Source organism: Numida meleagris, chromosome 3 (assembly GCF_002078875.1).
Source record: "Numida meleagris isolate 19003 breed g44 Domestic line chromosome 3, NumMel1.0, whole genome shotgun sequence".
Lineage (NCBI taxonomy): Eukaryota > Metazoa > Chordata > Aves > Galliformes > Numididae > Numida > Numida meleagris.
Genome location: NC_034411.1, coordinates 75,107,177 through 75,133,922, shown reverse-complemented (window position 1 = coordinate 75,133,922; position 26,746 = coordinate 75,107,177). Strand labels below are relative to the sequence as shown.

At 41.1% G+C, this 26,746-nt stretch overlaps 1 protein-coding gene and 1 long non-coding RNA gene across 6 annotated transcripts in view; one reads left to right on the top strand and one right to left on the bottom strand.

The window, feature by feature from the left end:
- Positions 1 to 1,674, bottom strand: part of MAP3K7 (mitogen-activated protein kinase kinase kinase 7) — a 50,690-nt gene extending 49,016 nt beyond the window's left edge. For 3 of the 5 annotated variants that reach the window (XM_021390247.1, XM_021390248.1, XM_021390249.1), the window contains exon 1: positions 1,347 to 1,674. In XM_021390247.1, coding sequence (XP_021245922.1) covers positions 1,347 to 1,436 — 90 coding nt within the window. In that variant the 5' untranslated portion in view covers positions 1,437 to 1,674. The remainder of the gene's footprint in view (positions 1 to 1,346) is intronic. The other 2 variants (XM_021390251.1, XM_021390246.1) reach the window with 2 other exon arrangements.
- Positions 1,895 to 20,825, top strand: LOC110395625. Its single transcript, XR_002436527.1, has 3 exons — positions 1,895 to 2,487; positions 9,985 to 10,021; positions 14,148 to 20,825. It is a non-coding gene; the product is annotated as an uncharacterized LOC110395625 (long non-coding RNA).

Below are 26,746 nucleotides of genomic sequence, written 5' to 3'. Positions count from 1 at the left end.
TTCAACAACAGTTAAATGTATAAAGGAAGAGGAAATCTTAGAGAGTCAAAAAAAATCATCATGACTGCAATATCCATACAAAGGAAAAAAGGCTATCTTTTGGAAAGCATTAGGAGAGCTTCCAGTGTCTGATATGGTGAAAGCTGAAGGTACCATGATGCTATCTGAATACAGCACAACCTGCTCTGGTGTTCTACTGAAATACCACAGACTTTGTTTTCTGAGCTTTCCCAGGCTATGTGAGCCCAGTATAGTGATTATGACCAAATTAATGTCTAGCATGCCATTTAATACGAGATACTGCTTGTTATACCCATGAAAGCCACTACAAAAAGCTAAATTTTATTTCACACGAGTATCTTAAGGAAAAAAAAGATATGATAATTACTGAGAGACAGTAATCAACAAATAAAAGCACAAAGACTATTTCAGCAGGCTTGGATGGCTCTTTGGTCCCAACCACAAACTAGCCTGAATAAATTCAGCATGAATCTGCGTGAAGCAGCTTCATGCCAACAGAGGCATCACCAGAGGAGAGAAGTCCAACAGGAATATTTTGTGTGTTTCTGAGTTTTGAACACCCCCGCAGTAGGTGTATATGCTTTAATAAAGGAGTTAAACTTTACCAGCTCCCATACATCTTGTTTCTACAAGAAATCCAGGAGGCAAAATGGCAGGTATGAAATTCTGTGCTGTATCCTTCAATTCCAACTTCGAAGAACTTTAGAGAGTCACTTCCTGTGAAACTTTGTACAGAAGCGGGAGATTATACTATGTTACAAGGTAACCTAGTGCCACTTCCTGGGTAACAGTGACAAGTCACAGGTGAAGTGTTACAGATCCACAAGTGCAACATAGTCAGCCTACGCTAAAAAATAAAAGACGCGCCCTTACAACTGTTGTAAATTTGGGAAATCGTTGGCACTGATGCAATGAATATACACACAACGATGCAGTTAGGTGGCAAAAAGAGAATGCAGAGGCACTCAGAAAAAGAGATTTGAAAGGAACAACGAAAATAACAGTTCCTCCTTGTGATAGCGCTTGACAACTCCCCGTACTAAAACGCGTGACGTTCTGGGAATTTTAAAGCCCGGAACGAACAGATCCTGCTAAAATAAAAGCCCACATTGGAGCCCCTCGCTCTCGTGTCAGCAACAAGCGAGGGACCTGGCACTTGCACGCCTTTTCCTGCCCGGCGCCAAGGACTGTGGCACCCAGGGGGGGACACACAGGTACGCGCCGGGAGCTCCGCAGCGCCGCAGCCCCTTTCGAGCACGGAGCGCGGCCCTGGGGCAGGCGCCGCTCCGCGAGGCCGCGCCGGGGGAGGCCGGGCTGCCACTCACCTCTTCCACTTCGATCTCTTTGTAGTCAATTTCTTCGAAGTTGAGGACGGGGGGGGTTTCAATCATTTCAGCGGAGGCGGCAGCGGACATCCCTCCTCTTTCACCTGGGGGAGGAGAGGCCAGGGCAGGCCGGGGGCCGCGGTCGGTGGGCCGGGCCGGCGCTAGTCGGGGCGCGGCGGCGGCTCCTGCCCTCCGCGCGAGCGCAGGTCGGGGAGGGCCTGGCCGAGGCGCCGCCGCGCGGGGCGAGGCCGCATCCGCGGCAGCCGCGGGCCTCAGTGGCGGCGGGCGGGGGCCCCGCCGGCGGCGCCGCCGCTCTGCATCCCGAGCCCTCTCGCACCCCCGCGCCGCGCCGCGCCGGCCGCCCTAGGCCGCGGCCTCTCCGGCGCCTGGCAGCCGCCTCGGCAGCGCGTCCCCGGCGAAGGGAAGGGGCTCCCCTGGGGCCGAAGCCGGCCGCCTCCGCCCGCCCCGGCGGCAGCAGCGGGCGAGGGCCCGCGGCGGGGGTGGGGGAGCCGCTCAGAGCCGCGCCGCGGCCGCCGCTGCTGACATCAGAGCCGCTTCCTGCCGCCCCGGCCTGGGGACGCGGAGGAGGGAGCGCAGGGGGAGGGGGCGGGAAGTGGAAACGCGCCGGCAGCCGCTGCTACTCAGGCGGCCGCGGAGGGGCCACGGCCTGGCGGCGGCACCGCCGCTCCGCCCCCCGCTCCGCCGCCCGGCTCCGCCAGGGGGAGCTTCGCCGGCCCCGCTTCCTCTTCCTGTAGCACTGGCGCCGGGAGGGGTGGGCACGGGTGGGGTGTCCCGGTTCCCGTCGTGGTGCCGGCAGCGAGAAATGCGGGGTGTCTGCGGGACGCGGCGGGGTGGGGACCGAGGGAGGCGTCGCCATCTTAGCCGTAGGGCAGCGAGAGGCGACCCTTGGCGGGCGGTAGTGCCCTGGGGCTTTACGGAGGCCGGCGGGCGCACAGGTCCCCATCATTTCACCTCTATAAAGTTCTGAAATGTTGGATATACCTGTTCCTGACGTGTACGTATGTGCGTTTATTTAGGAAGGAGGTATGCACATGGTGGACATGCATCCTGGGACTTGTTTTCTCTGAAGACAGAGGCGCAGTGCAGCACCCGTGCTGTAAAGCAGCGCTTACTCACGAAAGTATGTGCGTAGGAGGGCAGCTGGGGAGTAGAGGGTAATTTACTGTTGTAAACACATAGCAGAAAAGGGATAGGACTGCGGAATGAACGCACACCTCCACCGCTCCCTTTCCTGTCCACAACGAATGGAAATCCGAGCCTGCGCTGCCAACAGCCAGAGCCTGCTTGCACTTCTGGCTTGAGCAATGCATCCGTATCTTGGTGATAGAGCTCCCAGATTTAGCGTTTAGGGCTACCCACAGTGTGAAACCAGTGGTGGGATGAAGTGTGTGTGGTTCCTGTGTCTCACTGAAACAGCTGTGCTCCAGTGCCATGTGTTTAGCCTCCACGCAATGTATAAAAGTTATGCTACTGTAAAATACTAACAGCATGTATTTTTAGTAAATTTGGTGAACCTTCATAGCTTTCTTGCTAAAATGTTAAAAAATGTTTGTACCTTGCAGTGATGTTAAGTAAATAGGATAGAGAGCTGATTTACAGAATGAGCCTGAAAAAGCTGTTTAAACAATTAACTAGGAAAGAGAAGACCAGTGAGTGATATGTGCATTAACTTACCATCATGATGGTGCAGATGTTGTTAGAAAGAGTAGAATAAAAGCACTCTTGTTTCTGTTACTGATTTTTTTTTTCTATGATACTTTATCATTTTGGGTTTTTTGCTCCCCCCATGACTTTTTTTTTTTTTTTTTGTCAGCTTTAGTGTCTTGTCCAGGATTTCCAAATGTATAGCAGTCCAGAAATCCCCAGACAAACTTGTGGTGCATGCACCAACTGACTATGTTGCACACATGATCAAACTTGTCTCTAGAACGGGTTGGATTGGTGTGATTGCATTGTACAAGTGACCTTTGTGTGCATGGGGAACAGACTCATATCCTGAATATACTGAATTCTTGTTGCTTCTTGATTATCCAATATGTTTTGCTCTAGAATGATCTAAAGATGCCTGGGTTAGAAATGGAAAGGTTTATCACAAAATCTGGTTAATATCTACTTCATCCAGAAATGGGATTGATTATTCAGAGCTCCTAGTTTCTCAGAGATTATATTTAGGTTCACATGTTCATAATGGCTGAGGTGTTCTCCAGATTTGTAGTCTCTGGATAATTAAGAACTAGCACCTGCTTATACTCAGATGTATTTTTTAGTTTTGCCTGCATGAAAGCCACCATTAGTGCCAATCTTTATCACAAAGTGACATGGAGTTCCCTGCAGGAGGGTTAGAACTAGATGGTCTTTAAAGTCCCTTCCAGCCCAATGCCATTCTATGATTCTGTGATTCTGTGGTGTCACAAATCACAGAATATCCCCCACTGGAAGGGACCCACAAGGATTGTTGAGTCCAAGTCCAGAATCATGCCAAAATCAAACCCTATGTCTACAAGTGTTGAAACACGTCTTGAACTCTGTCAGCTTGGGACCATGACTACTGCCTTAGGGAGCGTGTTCCAGGTCCACCTCCCTTTAGTGAAGAGCCTTTTCCTAATACCCGACCTGACCCTCTCATGAACACACTTGTACCTGACCGTGATAACTTAAAGGAAAGTTCAATACTAGTGTTCAAGCAGGTATTGCTTCTATCTTAGGTGCTGACTGTGCAATATATTGCCTTTTGGAGAATGAAGAATATGGATTTCTGAGGTTTTAAGAGATTAGGTCAGGTTGAAAACAGACTCCTAACATTTAGACATCTCTCTGACAAATATGTAGTACTGAATGGATTGCATCAGTCCTCTAATCACCTTTAAGACAGATTCAGGACAATGCATAGAGTCAACCAGAGACAAAAATTGCAGCCTTCAGTGTGGTATTAGATACAGTTCTCAACTTAAAACTTTTTTTTGTTGGATTTGTGCTCACATATTATGCACTGGGGAAGGTGAACTACATTAGCGCTTTTTGGAAAGATGGCTAAGTGTGTGGTGGTACTTTAGATGGTGGTTGGGGTCTCTGATGATAGTAACTGAGTATTTGGATTTCCGTTAGTTTCATTGACCTCTCTTGAGGATATACATCAGGCAAATGATAGTTGCTGTCTTTTATATTTTAATAGTTTGATTCCTCTGTAACTTTTTTTTTTTTTTTTGTGGATGAGGATTAAAAGCAGAGAGGAAAGCACTCCAATTATAGTTGTTTCTGCAGTTCATTTCCGTTCTGAAATTGATGTAGAAATATGTATCTTGAAAATAATGAGTTCTCCCTTTTGTGAAAGTGGAGTCATCATTATCAAAATGTCAGCATTGTGAAGATCAGATAGGATTTTAAGAAAGTGGAAATGTTGCTGTTACTTCTTTTTGTTTTCTGACTGACACAGTCTTAATTAGCTGTGTGTTGGGTTTGAGGACTGAGAACAACCTGTGCACTCTCAAATAGAACAGTTTTTAAATATTTATTCAACAAACACATTTGAAGTTTGAAGGAAAAAAAAGCACTCCAATTGCAACCATCACAGGCCTTGTTCATCTGGGAGAAAAGCTTTGATTAGAAGAGAAACTTAGAACTGGGAAAGACCACATTCTGTATCTAAACTCTATGTCTAATGTTGAAAAGAAATTACATTTCATGGGAGGTCATCGCTTACAGATTGTTTGAAGTCTCAAGATACCATGGGTGAAGTGCACACAAGTGCTCAAACCTGAGTTAACTGCAGTAGAGCTGTTTGTTCATCTTGATGTTGTGGAACAGAATTAAGAACTATGTTTGAGATAGGCAGTAAGGTCATATGTTAAACATAAAGTAAATCTGGGTGACCAGATGAACAGAACTGAGACATTTAGTCCTAATGTCAGAGTATCTTACCTAAAATTTAACGAGCATACGAAGAATCTTAAAGCTTAGAATTTGGGCACGTTTGTTGAGGACAGACAGAAGTGTGCATGTATTATCATAGCTGCCCTCTGCCAAATTTTGGGTTCCAGCTCTCTTAAAATAACCCAATGTGACAACTGTAGGAGGTTTTTAAGAAGAGCAAACTATCAATATTTTCCTCTAACCTAATTAAGAAAAAAGGAATTTATTTTTATTTTTATTTTTGGAAAGAGGAAGCTTCACATTATGTCATACTTTAAATGTATGTATATTTTTTTGTTGGTTAAGATACCTAAGTTTAAGAAATGGAAGAATGATGATAGAAAGAAGTGGTGGAAGGTGTTGGATGATCTCAACAATTGGCATACCTACATGAAGAAACATTCCCTTCCAGCTCTAAACACAGGAATAATTTATATTTTTGACAAGGCTGATTCTTTTCTTTGTGAAATATTGTCTTGTAAACATGAGGTTTTTTTGTCATTTCAATTCATAGGAATCGTGTGTGATTAAAGACCATCACACCAGTTGTAGATCTGACTGTGAATCATTTGCCTTGTCTCATCTGTGTGTTGAAAAATGTCTGGATGCATACTGTATGTAGGAAACCTGCAGGAATTAAAAGGAGAGGAATTAGCCTGGATTACTGAGTGACAAGAGCTTGTAGATGAGCTGTATTGTCCTTGCAGATTATAGGCCAGAGCAGATCCCTGGCAGCCAGTAGTATGGGACGCACAAAGAAACACATAGAATCATAACATGATTTGAGTTGCAAGGAACCTTAAAAGATCATCAAGTTCCACCTCCCTGCCATGGGCAGTTTCCCCCCTCCAGATCAGTCTGCCCAGAGCCCCATCCAACTTGGCTAATGTCCCCAGGGATGGGGTATCCGCAACTTCTCTGGGCAACATCTTTCAATGCCTCACCACTGTCTGAGTAAAGAATTTCCACCTAATATTTTATCTAAATCTCCCCTCTTTTGGTTTAAAATTATTTTCCTTTGTTCTGTCACTACCAGACTGTGTAAATAGTCTTTCTCTTGTTAATAAGCTCCCTTTAAAGACTGAAAGGCCGTAATGATATCTCCCTGGAGCCTTTTCTTCTCCAAGCTGAACAGCCTAGGTTCTGTCAGCCTGTATTTGTAGCAGAGGTTCTCCGACCCTTTGATAATCTTCATGGCCCTCCTCTGGATCTGCTCCAGCAGCTTCACATTTTTCTTGTATTGGGGCCCCAGGCCTGAATGAAGCCTCACGAGGGCAGAGTAGAGGGATACAATCACTTCACTCTCTCTGCTGACCACCTCTCTTTTCATGCAGTCCAGGATAATGTTGGCCTTCCAGGCTGCAAGCATGCACTGCTTGCTCGTGTCCAGATTTTGTCCACTAGGACTTTCAACAGGGCTGCTCTTAACATATATCTGGGACTACCCTGACACAAGTGCAATACCTTGCACTTGGGCTTGCTGAAATGCATTAGGTTCTTGTGAGCCAACTTATCAAGCTTGCCCCCTTGACATCCCTTCCTTCTAATGTACCAGCTGCACCACTTGGCTTAGTGCCAGCAAATTTGCTGAGGATATGCTTGATCTCAGTGTCTGGGTCATTGATAAAGATATTAAAGAGCACTGATACCAACATGGACCCCCCCGGGGACACCACTCATCAGTGCTCTTCACCTGGACCTGTTGACCTACATGTTCACCTGCAGTTGTTGGCCACACCCTCAGGCTGCAGCCATCCAACCAATTACTTATATACTGAATAGTCCACCCATCAAATCCATATCTCTCTAAACTTAGGGATAAAGACGTCGTGTGGGACCATGTCAGAGGCCTTAACTTAAGGTCCTAACTGGTAGCCAAACCAGCCCTCTTTATACAGAGTTCAATAATTATTTCATAGGGACAAATTGCTATGACAGTATTGAAAGATGTCTGTTGTTCACCATGGTGAAATTCTTGCCTGGTACACTCTTTTTATGCAGCTCTTTAAGTTTACTTACAGCTTTTTTTTGTGTATGTCAAATTTTACTGTGAATATCAATCATGATCACAAAACGGATGAAACTGAAAAAAACCTCTGGGTCCACCTGGTTCAACTCCTGCTCAAACAGGGCCAGCCAGAGCAGTTTGCCCAGGACCACATCCAGTCAGCTTTTGAAGAGCTCAAGGGAGTATTAGATCAGTGTGGTTATATTATGCAGGTAATCGTGTACAAGGGAAATATTGTTGTGTCTTGAATACACTGAATTTCTTTTGCTTCTTGCTCCTCTGAGAGTACCATGCAACTTCTCCTGGCAACCTGTCAGATTTCTTGGTTAGTCCCACCATTAAAAAGTGTTTCCTCATGTTCAGATGGAATCTGAACCTCATTCCTCCTGTGTTTCAGTTTATTCCCATTGCCTCTTGTCTCGTCACTGGGCACCACTAAAAAGACCATTCTTTCTGTATTTGGAAAACTTTTGCAAAGCAGCACAGAGATGTCTTCCGCTGAATACTTTGTGATAGGAACCCCAGTGTGCTTCATGTTTTCCCCTTTTCCTTTCTGCAAAGACTTTCCCACACTACGTAAAATCTTCTGAAAGGCTGTGAATTTTTTCAGATTCCTTCAGTTGAGGTATGCCTTTCATTTGTAAAGAAAAGTATGCATTTAAAAAAAAAAAAAGAAAGCCTTGCAGAATAAATGCATAAGCACAAGTACATGCAAGGAACTTTATTCACTTTGATAAAAGGAAAAAGAAAGTTCTCTCATATGAATATTTCAGGAGCTCAGGTAGTCACAATTGTTCTTGAAGTGTATTCCACCACTTAATCTGCAGCATGTTAGATCTCAAAGGTTTCCAGCAGCTTAAACCACCCAGAGAGCAAGGAAAGAGTTGTAATGCAGCCACTGTGCACTAAGGGTGGCATAAAGGTGAGAGATGATCTAGATGCAGTCCCAAAACTAAATTAACACTTTCCCAGAAGCTGGGATGGCTGACTGGCTAAGTGGCTAGTGGGAAAAAAGGATAGTAAAGAATTAACACGCAAGGGATCAGAGTCTCATGGCAATAGACTGGCTGATCTTCATTTAAAAGGTCTGAAAGAAATGGTACTTGAAGTTTCCAATAGGAGATATTTTAGAGAAAGGCAGAAGTGCTATCAGGTAACTATAAAAAAAAAAAGTATTTTTGATAGGTGCAAAGTGATCCAGGTACTTAAATACATGGTCTGCTCTCAGAGAGCTTTAAAGCAAGGCTTTAAAACAAAGTTTGTAGGAGAGCATAATAAGGAACATGGAGGTATGAAGAATAAAATGTCACATCTTTTTTAATCAAGGGCGTATTATCTCAGATTAACAAAATAAAATTTTGATAATTTCTGTGATATTTTTAGGCATGAGGAATGGAATAGAACTATTCTGTCTTGATTGTGTTTGATTTACTGCCTTGTGGGAAATTATTAATTAAGCTGAGAATGATAAGAATCATTAAAAGAACTGAAAGTAGGTAAGGAGACTATTGGAACAGTCAGAGGACAGTGGGGACTATAAAAAGGGAAGTACGGGAATGGAGAGGAGTTACTAATAGATTTTTTCAAGATTGAATTTTGAGATCAACCTTGTTAATAATTTCATTAATGATGCTGACAAAAGAATTAGGAGAGTGACATACTTTCTGGTGACACAAGTTTAGACAGCATAGTTAATGGAGAGGGGGATAAGAATATCAAATGGGAAAAATTAGATGACTCCAAGGACATGAGAAATAAAAGTGGCTAATATTTAAAATATTAGAGTGCGACTTCATGAATTAACTTCAGGATTCATAGCATTTAGTTATCCTATAAGAGGCTTGCTGGGAATAGATGAAGAATACAACTCACACATTTTAACTCGTTTTAGGAGGACTATGAGCATTGTAAGTAATGTGCCTAGTAAAAAGGCCAATCATGTATATATCTTACGTGATATACCCGATAAATCTATATAAGGTTATATGAGAACTCATTTGAAAGCCTCTACAGTACTGGTTGTCTGCATTCCAAGAAAAATGCATTACGACCAAAGCAGTTGAAGAGAAAAGCTACTAAGATGGCCAAGATAAGAGAGGGCTTACCACGGAAGGGAAAATAAAACAACTTGGCATGCTTAACCCTGCAAAACAGAGAGGATATATGTTGCCTCTTTTGAAAGAGATTGGAAAGATAAAGATATTGGGAAGGTAAACAGCATTGATGGAAAAGTGATGTTCAGGCAACAGGAAACTTCCTTTGGCACAAGAATGCTGTTAATGCATGTAAATTGGAAAGCTGAAACAGCTTTCTAGCCATCAGGGCCAAAGTTGCTTATCTGTCTGGTGCCTGCTCAGTGAAATCATTTATTTGACATAACTACCTGTGAGAGCAGCAAGCAGTATTCATTGCCTAGGGAGGTCTTTTTCAATCTTACATTGGCCAAATTAATGCTATTAAAAGTGTAAATAATGTAATGAATTCTAATCATGGTCTTTTTCTTTTTTTTTTGGCTGAGTATATATTGAAATGAACTGGTACGTTCATAATTCGAAAAAAATATATTTGAGATAGACATATGTGAGTAAGGCCTTGTTTTGAAGTGCAAGATGAATTTTGGAGACAGCATTTTAATGTCTGGAGTTTTTTCATCCCAAAGAATGAGTATCAATCTTTTTTTTTCATCTCTTTAAATTTCAGACTCATGAGTTGGGAGAAGAGGAGGGAGTTTTCACAGGTATGACTTTTAAATTATATTTCTAAAGAGAGATGTTAGCCCTCTGTGTTTTAGCAAGACACATGAGTGTGTGGAGTGCCATGATGCACTAGAACAGTCTCTTGCACAGTGATTAAACAATTCAGTAAGAATGGCTCTTACAGTGATAACTTATCTCCTGTTGGTCAATCTGAGACACAATTTGTTTCTTTTTTCTTGCAAAAGCCTTAAACCAGAACATTAAAGATGAACAATTAAAAACCTGAAAATAAAAGCATGCAGATATTTCTGTTCAGTGGCTGATTTGTCAAGCTGATAAGCTTGTACTGCATCATGTCATGATGGAGTGGAGCTGCAGCTGCAAAGGCCCTCTGGTATCTACGTGGCACACTGCAGCTATTCTCCTCTTGTATCTTGGAACTAGATGCACTGAAATGCAAAGAAATACCACTGCATAAATTGCTTAATTCTAAGGTCAGATAGATCCAGTTCTCAAAGCCATTTAATTATCTATTCATTTAACTTGATGAGACTTAGAGGCTAACATCCTCCGGGGAATCTAAATCTGTATCACTTGGGCCTACTAGTGAAGAGGAAGGAATGTGTATGTGAACAATTTTAGTATGTAGATCTCATGATTAGGGGTGAAAAAGCAAATATAACTGATACCTATATTCACAAACAATTTAAAATGTTAGCTTTAAGACTTGCATGTCTTTTCTCTGACCTCCCAGACCTGAAAATTAGGTGTCTGGTTTCCAAGTACCATCCGTAAAGAGAGAGAGGCATCTTCAGAGGGTATTCCTTCCCATCTACCATATACGTTTATATTAGAATGTGATGACCTACTGTTTGGAGAAATGCCTTTCTCTACTGACTGTACATGGAGCTTGTATGACAAACTTAGACACCTGGGGCTTGATTCCATTTCTCACCCCATAGTCATCTTAGTGACTTTGGAGGCCCCCAGAAATTTCTGATACTTCTGCATGGGGCTGGCAAATGTGGCACAGAGCACCAACAGAAGAGCTAGGAAGCATGTCCAGGGGAATTTCTTTCTGTTAGTAAGAGGTTTTCCAAAGCATGGATGCAACAAGGTTGAAACTTTCTTTATATACAACAAAAATAAAAACAAATATTCCCCTCATTCTCAGGACAACATAAAATTGAAGGTTGTTATACATGCTTTGGCACTGTTTGTTCCAATTTAGCCTGACTGGCAGTATCTGGTACAGAATACCCCAAAATGTCATTAAGAGCAAGAGTTAAAGAGTGCTGCAGGGATGTGTATAAAAAGTTATTTTTAAAAGTGTGAAAGTTTCATTTAATAGAGCTCTTAAAATATGACAACTGTGTGACTGTTTCTTCTGACTGCCAGCAATTACTTAATCATACAAATTTCTTTCACTGTGTAAAAGAAACGGAGAAAAGCAGGTGATAGTTCCCTTTGGGCATGAGAATTTGATAACCTTATTTCTTCAAATGTACTCTGGAATATTACTGTATCTAATCACTACATCAGTTACAGAAAAGCAATAAGAGAAGTCGTCTCAAGGAGTCTGGTGTTAGTTTGTTTATGTCATAGCCTTTAACTTTATGAAGCATTTTGTGGGGGCAGAATTCGACATGCCTGAGACAATTGTTCTCTTGATTCAGTGTAACTAGAGAAATAAATTTGCAGCAAATGGAAGTCAGGAAAGGAATCCAGGCAAATATAAAAGGAGTCATTTTTCTTACAGGAAGTTTTCACATTAGACTTCTGAAAGATCTTGACTGGAACATGGCTTCTTCAAAACAAGTAATTTAACTCTGAGAGAAGTCATGCATCACATATGTTGCTGGTGCCTGGGTCTGTTTCATTCATCACAGCTAGAATTTTATGCTTATATTATAGTTATTTCCTGAAACTAACAGCTCAGTGGAAGAAATCGATACTGAGGCCTTTTTTATTTCCCCACAAGGTGGTACTGTGGTACTGACTACAGAAGTCTTGTTTCCGTGAGAGCTGATTTATTTCTGCAACCCTTCTGCAGATGTTTTGAAGACAGATTTTCGTCTGTGAAGGAGGCAGTTCTGGTGTTACAATCAGATTTCTTAGTGGAATGCTCTTAAGGCTCTCTCTCCCTCTCTCTCTCTCTCTCTCTCTTTTTTTTTTTTTTTGGTGTGCTTTCTTTTCCTAACTTTTCTGTCTCATTAGAATTAGATTTTCTTGCAAGTTAAGATTGCCAGCAAAGCTCCATTTTTTGCTGTTTGGATTTTTTCACTGTTTATTTATTTATTTTTTAAAATCTAATCAGGCCATTTCAGTCTCCTTTATTTTTCAAACTAAAACAACAGCTTCTGTATGGTTATTCAGAAATACATCTTTTTTTTTTTTTTTCTTTAGTTACATGTAAGTAAAAACAAGCACCTACAATTAATTACAGAAATGAAAGAATACGTTAAAAACGTTAAATATTCAGGAGGATGCTTTCTTTTTTTTTTTTTTTTTTTCCCCTAGAAACAGACCTAACCACTACCAAACATAGAAACGAAACATAATTAATTGCTTAGATTTAACTCTGCAGCAGTATGTGGAGTTCTTCCAGCTGCTTGTGGGGCCTGTAATTTCTGTCATGAACACTGTGCACCCACCATCACATTTGGGAAGCTGCATAATTTCAGTGGTAGTATCTATACAGCTATACTACTGTAGTTTATGGTTTATATTAGAAAATTGTATAAGACTAGGGTAGAAGCCTGAGCAGTAGTGTGGGGATGTGAATGCTATTAAATGCTCAGCGTGGCCATTGGCCAAGGCCAAGGCCTAGGGCACCAAGTACTCAGAGATTACCTGGGTTTGGCATTGGCCTGTGCTTTACCAGTAGAAGAGTTAAAAAGTTATTTAGTTTTCTATACAGTTTCTGTGCATTCCTCCTGAATGGAAGCAAAGTATTTGTGAGCTGAATGTGGCTGTTACCTTTCAAACTGTCTTTTCAAACACTGTCTTGCTCCAGATTCTTGTGCTTCATGACCATCAAGGGAAAACATGCTCCAGGCAATTGGTAAGAGACCCCAAGCAAGCCATGAATTAAGGGTGTGTATCCATATGGCACCACATAATCCTTTATCAAGGCAGAGAATGCCATAAGTCTGCTAGCAGTCTAGGAGGCCTTGTTTGCTGAGGTTCACAACCTCCTTTCATGGCTTCTAGGCCAGAGGATAGAACTGGTCCTGCTGGGGTGAAAATGAGACACAAGGCAGAGCTTGTTTTCAGAACATGTGACTTTGCGACACTAATGTGAGGAAGTAGAGTCATGGGACTAGCAGATGGAGGCTGAAAGAAGATCCCCTGGCAAGTTCATGTTTTCAAAGCAGATGTGCAGCTGTGGGATACAAGACTTTGATGTTAGTGAGGTCTCTGTTGTCCATATTATGGTCATATTATTATGCTAGAGGTAACATGGGAGCAAGATAGGAAGTTCTACACAAAGTATTTCTACTCAAATGTTCTGTGTGAGCTGCAGATGGGAACACTTTCTTTGCGCATCAAATCATGACCAGAGAATTTCTGTATGGCTAGATCTACTCAAAGCATAAAGCCGTGGTCCATTAAATGCCTATACACTCTATCTGGAAAATGACCCAACAGAACCATGTATCTTCAGCTTTTGGCTCAACTTTTGGCTGATTTCCATCTACTACTGTTCTTTCTCCCTACTACTTTGCTTCATTACAAAAAATTTCCCTGAATCATGGGGCTTTCCCGCAAATGTATGCGCTCAAAATAAGACTTTGTTAGGGTTCTTTTAGATTTCCACTTTTTTTTTTTTTTTCCTGATGAAGGCAATTCTGAATATTAATTCTGTCCAGGAGAAAAATATGTGCAGTGCCCCAGAAACGTGTTCTGGACCTAGAAGCAATGTCTCATATGTGTTTGAGAGAGGTCCATCTGCCAAGAAGAACAAGGCTTTAAAAACTGCAGGATGGGAGAAATGTGCTGGAAGGAATCACACTGAAGTGGTTTGCCACTAGTACATAGATAGCATTGCTGGTAGGGATGTTTAGTAACATGGGTATGGTTCTTGTTTCTAGGACTTAGAGCTTGTAAAAAGAAGGTGATAAGAGATTAAATGTTTCTCTAACATCATTTTTTTTTTCATGTCAGGATTTGCTGTGGATACCACAACTTATCTTTGCTGGAGGAAAAGTGAGCTACATAGCTACAAGAAGGAAATGGGAGCGCATGTATAGCCTATAAACTGGGAATCTTGTTTCCCAGGACACTAGATCCTGGTAACAATATTGCTTTGTTATAAAAATGTACTTCAGAGATTAAATCGAAGCAATACAAGACAATTTTAAGGATCATACTGCTGAAAGCAGGGGAATATCACACAAAGAAGAGCAACAGATACTGAAAATATTTGCCCTGTGGCTTCCAGCTTTTGTTTCTTAAATAATCCTTCTCTGAAGCCTAAGAAAACTATTAAGCTGGACTCACCCCTTCACAGGCCAGACTCAGCATGCATGCACTCTGAAACATCTGCAGTCTCTGACGTAAAGCAACCAGAAACCCTCGTGTTTTATGAGCCATTTTGGGCTTTAGGAAACTTCTACTAAAGCACAGCTTTGGTATTATAGAAAAAAAAATTAAGAGTTGCCAATTTGAGATGGCCACCAAAGGGGATTCTAGGATCATAACTTTAAGAGATCTTTTAGGAGTGCACTTAAGAGGTAATAGAGCTGAGAAAATGACCTTTCAAAAGTCTCTTATTCTCCTGAAATTTCTTTGTCAGTTGCTTTTGCCAGGTATGTCTACATGATGCTTTTGAGAGAAACAGCTGACCCTTGAAGCTAGGAGTCAGAATACTTTCCACTTCTATTGTTATGTTGTTTTTTCTTTTTTTTTTTTTTTTGGAAGAATTCAAACATATATTCTAGTCACCAGCTGAAGAATGGATGCTGGTTTATATAATAAATGGTATAAATTGCTGGTCTGTTCTATCTGGACAAAAGAAATGAAAAAGACCTCAGATAAAAGCCTTTCTTTATTAAAGAGCCAAAGACATTTTAGATCTCATTTGGCCTTCATGCCCTCCTCATTCCTCCTATCTTCATCTAGTAGTGCTTTGCTGATACAGTTATTATCCTTTTCAGCTACTCTAAACATATGTTATTAATTCTGCATCTGTCTTTCCACCTCCAGCCATTTTAATGGTAAATTCACTGAAATCCTGCAAGGCTATATGCCCCAGGAACAACCTACATGTTTCTTATCTGAGTGTACACAGTCTGAATGGCCCATTTGAGCCATTCCTTTCTGGCTCTCTTTGCTCCCTTGGCTTCTCCCTTTTCCTTGCTGCACCTCACCGTCTGCATCCCTTCTTGTTTCAGGAAGACCAATTTGTCCCCATTTAATGAATATTTTGCAAAAAAAAATCAAGGAAATAGGAGCTCAGACTTAGAATTGAATCCCACCTGTGAAAAGGTTTCAAGACCTAAATTGAGATATGCCAGGGAATGTCAATGTTATAACCTGTTTTTTTGTATCATCTAAAATGCTTGGTCTAGGCTACTGGAGTGATAATACTGACTACTTTTAAAATCCTTGGATTCATCTTTGGAGGCTCACTTAAATAACCCCACACTTCAATTACTCCTCTATTTCTCTCTGCATTAATAATCCCCTCACATTCTCTTTACTACAGTGTTGTTTCATCTTGTGTTTATTTGTCCTAGCTAATTTAGATATTAAGTCCTTAGTGACTGACAATGTGTCTATCTATGCAAACTACACTTAAATAAATTTAATAATAATTAATAATAAATACTCCAGCTGAAAGCAATGCATTTGAGCTAGCAAGGACAACGCTGACATTGGTGTACTCCATTTCAGCAGCAGCATTTGCTGTTCCCCTGCCGCATCTCCTTGAGTTAATGGCTGCCGCACTCCGAGCGGTGTCAGGTCTCCCTTTCAAGTTCTCCCCATCAGAGGGCTGCTCCACCAGCTCTGCCTTGATCCTTGCCACCAAGCAGTTTGAACTCCAACCTTCTGGGCTAGCACTCTCCTAAAGGTGGTAAAGAAACAAGAGGAGAGCATGGAATCAAGTCTGGGGGACAGGATCCTGCAGATCTCCAGCATCTCCCCAAAATCCCTATTCACAGCTAGTTCTAGTCTCTTACAGGCAATTAAGTTGTTGCATATTCACATAAGTGTGATGTGGAACACATTATTTATTTTTAATAATAATTATAATAATAATTTTTTCTTTTTGCTTCAGTTCCCTATATTTAAAAGACTTGCAAAGAAAGTAAGAGCTTTTGTGAAACAGGCTATGTAAACACTCAGACTCATTGAAGCTGGCAGGAAAGAATTCATGTGGTGTGCACTAACAATTGTCTAAGCTAGAACACTATTTAATCTGTTATTCCTGGTGGGCTATACCTTGTAGAAAAATAATATTATTACAGATATAATCTTTCAGTTAGTAATAAAAACTCAGGAGTGGTCTGGCATAGGAAGTGGAGAACTGAGTCCTTCCTGAGCAGAGGTAAACTGGGCAAAAGCTGTCCTTCATCTGTCTGCCTGAAGAATTATGACTTCTGATAGAAGCAAGTTAGTCACACTATATATTGCCTTTTTATTTCACTATGGGAAGAAGGGATTACTTTGCATGCGCTTTCTCTAGTCCATCCAGTAGCTGGAACTGCAATAAATGTCAGGAAAAGAGTTGCTGAATAATAAGTAGCAAAAGCAGAAGAATTAATGTAATTCCTATGATCCATCTGAACAAAAAAATTGTGATCAGAGGTGGAAACATCTATAATATGTCCACAGTACGAGTGGTTTTGCTCCTTATACTCCCATCAAAACCAGAATATTTGGGTGTGATATATTTACTGCTAGGAGTAGCATTTGTCCCTAGGGGTTCATTCTCCCTTTTCACCCCTGGGGAAGAGAGGAGAGTGGTCGTGTGCTTTGGTGTTTGTAGAATGCTTTTCACTTTTACATAATGCATAAATTCACCTTTGAGGGGAAGACGGGATGACCTGTGGGATTGGATTCTACAGGCTGGATCTGAAGGCAGTTCTTTTCTCAGGCTGCTCACTTTTCTTCTTACTGTGTAAGGCTTCATTGCAACAGAGATTTCTGGGGTTCTTTGAATATAAACACTGCAATCTTGAGCTGACTCAATACTTTGTGGAATCATTGGGGAAAGTAATATGATTTGTTTTCTGTAATCAGCTAGTAGGTGTCTCTGAAGGTCTGATTGCTTCATGTTCAAATAAAATGCACTCTTACAGTCCAGATGGGAGCTAATGAAAGCATATATAACTAAGATGGACTTGCTTTGGATAGTGTCTTTTAACCAATCAGAGATAAAAGAAAGCATTATTGATGGTTACAGCTCCTTGGGAGCTCAGTAAGTATGAGAAATCCAAACCTAAATTAAACACTGTATGCAGGCAGTGTCAAAGAAAGGCTATTACACAGTGACTATAAACTTTCTAAAGCGTGCTCCACAGCCTCCAACATAACCTCTGTGTTTCTCAAGTTCTAGACTGTCCAGTGATTTTTCAAATATGATCCACTTTTGGCTCATTTAGTGATGTGAGTGTATTTGCACTCTCTTCTCCCTAGCTTTTCTCTTAACAGTAGCAAAGAAGTAGCCACTTACAGGATCTTTTATACTTTACGGTGATGTGTGGCTTATTACCAGTTTGGGGATTCAGTCAGTGGTCTTAGTTATTGCTCATGTGCAGCTGTTATTTGAGCAAAGTTGGGGGATAATGAAGGCTCTGCAGCACTGAATGTCATCACTAGATTGTTGTCATCTGTCCCTATCATCTCAGCTCCTCATTTCATGGCTGCATGCAGATGCTGACGAGGCTGTAAGAGAAAACCGTTTCTTGCAGGACTATATTTTTAAGAAGTCAGCTGATAGATAAGTGATTTCTTGTTACTACTTGTTAGGTGCTTCTAACCATGAAAGAAGCAACTATTTTAGCCCGTTCTTCATGATGACTTTCTCTTTCAAGCAGGACGGCAATACTTGTCAGATCCATTCACAGGCTACATTTGCAGCTTATCTCTGAGTGTAACAGAGATCATATGCTCACTATATTGAAGATCCTATAAGCCTTCTGTGAAGCACACAAATATTACATAGTGATCTTTTAATTTTTGTTTCTTTTGAAAGCTGTATATCAAGTCAGTGTGACTGAGACTCATCTGCTCAAACAGGTTTGTAGCTGATCTAATCACCTTCCCCGATAAATTAGGGAAGAAAACTAAGAGTGCAGTATGTCTTATACCAAAGCAGATACCTCAAACATACAAGAGGTACTGAGACCTGAATGTCTCAAAATTAGTGACTTGTTCAGGCCAAAGAACAGGCTGTTCAGGCTTAGGGGACAACGGACGACTATTTACAGATTTATTCATTATTATAAAGAGGAGTATCAGTAAATCAGTATTTTTGTATTCCCCTGTTTTGAAGTACTTTACAGGAATTTTTTTTTGTCATCATTTGACTTTTTTTTTCCCCTTTTTCCTTTTTGGGAGAGGAGAGACAGGATTCCCTCATTTCCAATTCAATTGTGACTTCCATCCATATTTTTTAAGTGGCAGTTCTACCCAGGGATCCCTTAGAATGGATGAACTGAAGGGGAGAAATAAGTTACTCAAACAAATGCGGTGGGTTTAATGCAGGGCTAACTGGATGTTATTTTATGAGCAATACAGAAGGTCAGAGCAGATGATTCAGTAGTCCCTTCTAGCCTGAAAATCTATTCAAAACCTGAACAAGTTCATTAAAAACATAATAACATTTCACAGAAATTACTCTTAAACCCCTAAGAATTAAACAATACTCATTAATAGCCTTTTTATGATGTTTTCACTGTGTACTTCTAGAGCAACAAATCCCACTAAGAGGGATATATTTCTCTTTAAATTGATGATGTGATGGGAAAAAAGTCCTCCCTTGAACAATCAGCCTCAGTATAACAAGAGAGCTTATTTTCCAGTGTGGATGCCTCATATGCATTTGTAAGTAGCAAGAGCAGTAATTTAGAAATGAGAGGGGGATCTCATTGGAACATGAATTTTCAAAGCACCACTGTATGTATCATTTAGACAACCCTTGGCTCTGACCGCTGTGTGCAAATGCATAAGCCAATGTGTGCAGGCAGTGTGAGTCATTCAATTTTCCTACTGTATAATAATAAAAAACAAATGGTGTTGAAGCTAGCATTTAGGCCTAGAGAAGGAAGCTGTGATAATGCCATGAATCCTTGCACTCAGGGACTAGCAGTGATGACATGCAAAGCTGACACACTGACAGGCAGTCTCTTACTTAAGGGATATTGATATAAGTCTCAGGCATACTTAGGTCTCTCTGAAAGTAATGTCTCCTGTTTATTTCCATGGAAATGACAACAGATACAAAGAGCACAATAACACTGTTTGATACAGCAAATTCTCAGCTACAAAACATTATTTTTCAACATTTCACCACCTATGCTACACTCATCGAAATCTTCACCAGCAGAGACAACCCACTGTTGCTTTCACCTCTACTGAAACGCACCACCCACTGCCTCACTGTGTTTACATCTGCAGTTTGGTCTCAATAAATGTTCAGCAAGCATTGATGAATGTCAGTGGGTGCCATTTTTTTTAAATGGAGGAAGTCATGACACGCCTTTGTTTCATACACACTTCTGTGTCAGATGCCATTGTGTCAGACTGCCCCTCTGCTGCGATCTGTCACACAGCAGCAAAATGTAACGGGATATTGATGGGAAAATTCAACCTCTACAGCCATACCACCGACATCCATCTCTGACATTATATGCCAACATAATAAAATAAGGAGGCATTACTTTCAGGGCATCCCACATATTTTTTCAGTCTTATTTGTATCTCTTAGCTCCTGCACGCCAACTAATAACTTTACAAAAAATGGATGGTGCTTTAGAACATACTAACTTAAACATACAGGAATTAAACAGATTTGAAAACAAATTAATTCATCCCGGTTAATATCACAGGTTTCTGGCCTTTCTTCCTTCCTCTTATTCCCCTCAGATATATCTGTTTCACATTTTGATGTAATATTTTGTACCGTAGAGACAGTAGTTTCAATTAATGCTCGTGAAAAAGAGTAGAAACTCAGAAGTGCTGAAATATCATGTGCCTTCCGGCGTTCCCCATAGCCAAATGTGCCTAAAGAACTTCCCTTCATAGAATACAGCTTCTGCATCATCCCTAGTAAGAGTCATGATTAAATGTCCCTTAATGTAGTTAAGTAACTACTTTACATACACAAACATGTTTGATGTGGAAAAAAATGCTTTGGATTGCTTTTATTAGCATTACTGCATGAGGACTGGACAAAGAATTGTTTTTACAAATTTTATTTATGGTGAGATGGAGAAAATAAAGAGTGGAAAGAGAAAATTATTTCAATAATTTTTAATAAAAAGGCAATCAAATTCAGATTTACATTCTCATTGGAGATAGTGTGATGTTCCAAATTAAGAGAATTGAGAATGATGACTGTCAGAAATGGAGTATTAAATAGACAGGGAAAGAACCAAATCTCTAATTCCATTACAGTATTCAGGGAAAATAGCAAATTCAGTGGCATAGAAAACATGGACATAGAATCATAGAATTGCTCAGGTTGGAAAAGACCTGAAAGGTCATCAAGTCCAACCACAACCTAACTGTACTATCCTAACTCTAACTACCCACCACTAAATCACGTCCCTGAGCACCACATCCAAATGGTTTTTGAACACATTCAGGGATGGTGACTCAGCCACCTCACTGGGGAGCCTGTTCCAGTGCTTAACAACCCTTTCTGTAAAGAAGTTCTTCCTGATATCCAACCTAAACCTCCCCTGGAACAACTTGAGGCCATTTCCCCTTGTCTTGTCACCTGTCACCAGTGAGAAGAGTCCAGCCCCGCTCTCACTGCAATCACCTTTCAGGTATTTGAAGAGAGCAATAAGGTCTCCCCTCTTCCCCACACTAAACAGCTCCAGTTCCTTTAGTCGCTCCTCATAGGGCATATTCTCCAAGCCCTTCACCAGCCTTGTTGCCCTTCTTTGGACCTGCTCCAGCACCTCAATCTCCTTTCTGTACTGAGGCGCCCAAAACTGAACACAATACTGGAGATGGAGCCTCACCAATGTCGAGAACAGGGGCAGGATTACTTCCCTAGTCCTGCTCACCACACCATTCCTGATACAAACCAGGATGCCATTGGCCTTCTTGGCCACCTGGGCACACTGCTGGCTCATATTCAGCCAACTGTCCATCAGCATATCAAGGTCCCTTTCCGTCAGGCAGCTTTCCAGCCACTCCTCCTCAGGCCTGTAGGGTTGCCTGGGGTTGTTGTGACCAAACTGCAGGACCCGACACTTAGCCCTGTTGAAACTCATACAGTTTACCTTGGCCCATCGATCCAGTCTTTCTACCTTTCCTTTCTACCTTTCTACCTTTCTATCTTTCTACCTACTGATCTGCCTTTCTACCCTCTGGCAGATCAACACTCCCTCCCAGCTTAGTGTCGTCTGCAAACTTACTGAGGGTGCACTAAATCCCTTCATCAAGATCATTAATAAAGATGTTGAATAGAAGTGGCCCCAGTACTGAGCCCTGGGGGACACCGCTCGTGACATGTTGACTCTAGAGAAACATGTCAAGGCCATTTGCATGACTAAAATAATAATTCTGATGGCAGAAGTTCTGTTTGTAACAATGGCTCAAGAGAGTGTTGCTGAGCTTCTCAAGACTCAGAAAAAATTTGGCTCAGAAATGCCTTAAGAGTAAAGCACTATTTTTAGGAGACTCTAAATACTAGTAAAAGGCAAGTGTATTTAGTAATGTCCTGGCTGGTGGTGATACTCAGTGATGTAAAGAGAAATGTGGAAGTGCTGGTATAATATTCAGTCATATTTTTTTCCTCTATTTAGAAGAGACCGTTATAGCAATGTCCGCAGTTCCTTCCCAGCTCTGTTGGCATCATAATATCTTAAATATTCCTATGAGATTTTAGTCCAAAATGGAACACAAATTGTGGCTGAAGACTGTTCATTGCTGCTGAAACAATAATATACAAATTAATGAAGAAAGTAGCAGCAACAAAATGCTGCCGGTCACAATTTGTGATACAAAATTAAAGTAGACAACCCAAAGGAGTTAGTGACAATAAGTAAATAACATTTACAAATATGCTGGAGGAAAAAGAAAAAAAGACAAAAGCAAGAGAAGGAGTCAGTCTTTTGATAGATGACAAGGGCAGTAAAAAACAGAAAGATGAGGTTTTTCACACTTATTTTTATGTCCTTGCTCTCACTCATGCATTCTACACTGGGAAAGGGAACCTCTCATGTCCAATGATTAGGAAGGGATGTATAGCATAAAGGACATAACAAGAGCAGGTGTATTGCAATGCTTTCACTGCAGCTTGTGGAAGTTTATGCAGGAATCTTCAACCCTGCAACAAAGCTCAATCCAAATGTCTGCCATGACTCACAACACTGAGGGCAAACTTTGGCTTTCCTGCACAGTCTTCAGATCTGGCTCCTCCATCTTCCCACAGCATATCAGTCCTGGTATAAATGAAGACTTCACAGCTCTTTGTTGTGATCCAGACCGGGTCCTGTTAGGGTGAAGCAGCTCTCTGTCTTCCTTCTGCTTCTGTACTGGTTCCTCAGCAAAGGGTTTATCTGCTGTGCGAGCAGACGCGAAGGAGTTCAGTTATAGAAGTTGCTGGCATTACACGAAATTACATGGTTGTAGATTGTGGGGCTCTATTTAATAATCAAATCTTTGCTTTTCTTCAAGTGTAACAGAGAAGAATATGAAATAAACTTCAAGAAGCTTTGCCTTCCCTGGAGGATTAAATGCTGAACCAGGGAGCAGCACTCCGCACATCTAGCATTAGGCATTTGCCACATCTGTGTGGGAAGGAAACCAGAAAGATTTATGGAAGGAAGGTAATGAGAGCTTGACAAATAGAGATATTGCCCCATAGAAGACCTCTGTGTTTCTCAGATTGCCTTTCTCAGGGCTGGAGCAATCCCTGGAGCTGTTCAGCAGGGACTTGTAAATGGACAGTGCTGCGGGAATGGGACAAATAAAAGTGTGGCTGCCATCTCCCTGGGTCTACTAGCTACTCCTCATCTGAGAAAATTGGGATGGAAGGAGAATTTTAGGGAAACTCCTGATGAAGAATGTGTTTGCGCTGGCTGCACACTGAATGCTGGCTTGGTGTGGAAGAGGAGCCCCAGTAGGCCATCAGCTTGCAAGACTGGGTGTCACCCAGCAGCTGGGCTTGGCAGACCAAGCCAGGGCCCGCATCCAGGGCTGGGCCCCCTCATGCTATCAGGGCAGAGCAGCTCAGAGTCCCCATGAGAAGCCCCAGGAACCACAGCCAACTGGGACAGAATCTTTGGCTGCCTGAGTCATTTGGAGTTATTTGGGCTGTTAATTTCCAATGCTCAAACCTCTTAGTTGCTTGGGCCACACTGAGATCGTCAGCGTTGTGGTCTGGGATAGCCATGGGAACCCACTGAGAGAGCGACACTGGGGAGAATAGCGAGTGACCGTAGTTGGTAGCTGCTTGTGCCTGTGTGGACTGACTCACTGTGGCCTCCCTCACGTTCACTTAACTTGAAGCTTGGAATAATTAGCAAGTAAAACCTGTAAAACCCTACAGTAGATTAACTGGTGCAATGTGCTTTTCCACCTCTGTAGTAATTATCAGCTATTGCTAGTTCTTCATTCAAATAAATACATTTTTTTTTTTTTCCCTGAACATGCTATGGAAGCTCTTATTTGAAAACGCATTCATGTTCCTTGATGATGTCTTCAGAACATCTGTCACATAAGCATTGCTTCTGCCTGTTTTTAGAAAAAATAAAATGTAGATGGAGGACTACAGTGAAACACAGCAACGAGTTTCATGGAGTGAAATTCCCAAAGCAATGCCACTGAGCAGGACTGAAAGCACATACTTAACATAAAAAACATTCAAAAAAGAAAGACCCAGCAAACCCCCAAACATGTCACGTGTAGTATACAATACGGAATATAGTAAAATTAATCTCTCTCCTGGAATCTTAATTCTGGGTCTCTTGATTTCGGTGTGTTTTACGCTTTCAGACTATGTGTTATGGCAACAATCTTTGCCATTAATTTGCCATCTAGTTGCGAATACAGAGCACCCTTTTTTGTTTGTTTGTTTACTTTTTATTTACAGCATTCCTGCTTTGCCAGAGGTGTGTTAAATTATTAACAGCTTATGTCCATGTTCACAGAAAGCTAAATTGAATCCAGCACAATGTGGGCTTATTAAAAGACTGGCTAACCGATTCACTTTGCCCACAGAACTCTGCACTGTTGTCTGAAATACTCCTTTTCCAATTAAATCTATTTATTTATTTTGATTTCAAGCAGTTGTGTTGCGTTCTTGTCAGTTGTACTTTTTTTTCCCACAGAAATTCTCTCTATTTTTGCAGGAGTAAAACCGCATGTTTAATTGGTTATTTTAACACCTCTAGTGCAGTATCTCTGTGCTTTAACAGGCCTATAATTTTTAAATGCAGGTCCATTATTTTCTGTGGCCTGAACATTGGCAAACTTCTCAAGTGTCTTGCTTCTCACTAGTGTCTCTGATTTCACATTAAAATCCCTCTTTGTCCCTCTTTAGTCCCTGCTGATGACCCTTATTAACCAGAAGGATTTCTAGAGCTGAAAAGCTTATCAGGTTAGAAAAGTACATGTTACAAAAATGTGATTTTGTCAGAACTGAAAGTAACCATTGGGATAAAGAAAGAAAAGCCTATTGTGTTGCACGGGGCTGCATAAAAATAATGATAAGTATGCTATAAGTTAGCTGATTTTTTTTTTTATTTTTTTTTTTGTCTGCTATAGCGGGATGAAGCTTTAGGCAGAAGTAATTTTGTTTCAGTCTGTTAAAAGGCATCTCCTTTATCTTGCTTAACGAGCATTTGGCTAAACCTTCAAGCTGGTGGGTTCGGCCTTGTAGGTGGTGACATGGAGGTGATCTGCCTCCTTTCCAGATGTGTTTGGAGGAAACTTTTTAACTCTTGCCCCTCATTCTGCCCCACCTGGTGGAAGAGGATGTAATAGGTTCAGCAAGGAATAGCTGTATGAAAGGCTGTAAAATGCCTTGCAGTGCTCATGCAGAGTGCATTAGGTCAAATCTTGAGTTGGTGCTAGGTGGTGTGATGCCATGGGTTGGCAAGGGGTATTGTATTCATTGACACTGGTTAGAACCTGGTTTTCTGAGTTGGACATCTTTCTTTTAGACTATTTCATTTAATTAGAGCAACTCATGTAGTTTTGCTTTCTAGGAGTAAAGCTAACACAACAGGGATGATTATAGTATGAAAAATCATGTATCTAAAATGCAGAGTGACTGAAAAAATTAAGAGTTCATGATATGCTAGCCACTGAAGGTGGAACTCCCTAGGAAGTGCTATGGACAGAGGACAAACACCATCTTTAGGTGTTTGCAATAAATACTGAATATGAACACAATGGGACACCAGTATTCCCCATTGTTCAGTGATGAGGAGACACTTACTGGAATAATAGTGTATTTGGTATGAATACCTTAAAGAAGAATACTGAAAAAACAGGGAAATACTACTATCACTGTCACAAACCTTTCACAAAGATTTACAAGAGATAGTTTCAAGTCTCTAAACATAATGAAGATTTAGAGGTGTAAAAAGCTGAATGTATTTTAGGTTTTCCAGGAAGAGATTAAGAAGTGAACTGATTACACTTATATAAAGAAGATACCTGTAGAGACAGATCTTTCATGTAGTGGAAAAACTGTAATGGGATCCAACAGTCAGAAAGTAAGCTGGACAAACAAGATCAGTGTTTCTAGTACTGAGGGTATTTAGTCCACAAAAGAATTTACCTTGGAATATGCTAGCTTTTCAATTACCTGATCTCTTCAAGTAAATAGTGGTTGTTTTTCTCAGGGATGAGCTGTAGCCTACAGAAATGTTACAGATTTGATGCAGGAGTCACTTCTTACGCATCTGTGGGGAAAAACGTCAGGCTAAATGATCATATATCATATCATATAATCATATTGTATCATATACCACATCATACCTTGTAGTTTTTGAATCAATTATGTCATCTTGGTCAGCTGTATTTTTCGATTTCTGTTTTTAGCTGACCTGTGCTTGAGTTTAGAAGTTCCATGCACAACAGTCTATAAAATCAGAGGAGAAACAGAAACATTTTTGATAAAATTTAAATGCTAATATTTTGGCTTTTCCAAGGCAGTGAACATCAACTTCAAAACAAATGTACTTTGTAACCCTTCCTTTTGTCCTGACCAAGTGGTCAGCCAGCACATGATAACTAGGTTCAGGGTCCACTGCCTCAACCAACATAGAGATGCAAAGAAGACATTTTAGCTCAGAATTCGCCCCGTGAGAGTAGTTCAGCCTGAGTAGAACATACATGACAATTTGTTTTTCTTCTGTGTTTAACACTTTATTCTTTCTAAAGTACGTCCCCTTTCAAACAATACTTTAAGGGAGGAGTGGAAATAGAAAAGACCAACCGTAAAAAGTGTCTTCTTCAAGAACCTGAGGAGGATTAAACTATCTGAACAAATAGAAGACCGATGTTCTGTAACTTCAGATATGAATAAAAGTGAACTGAAAGTACCTCCTTTGCAATAGTATGTTATT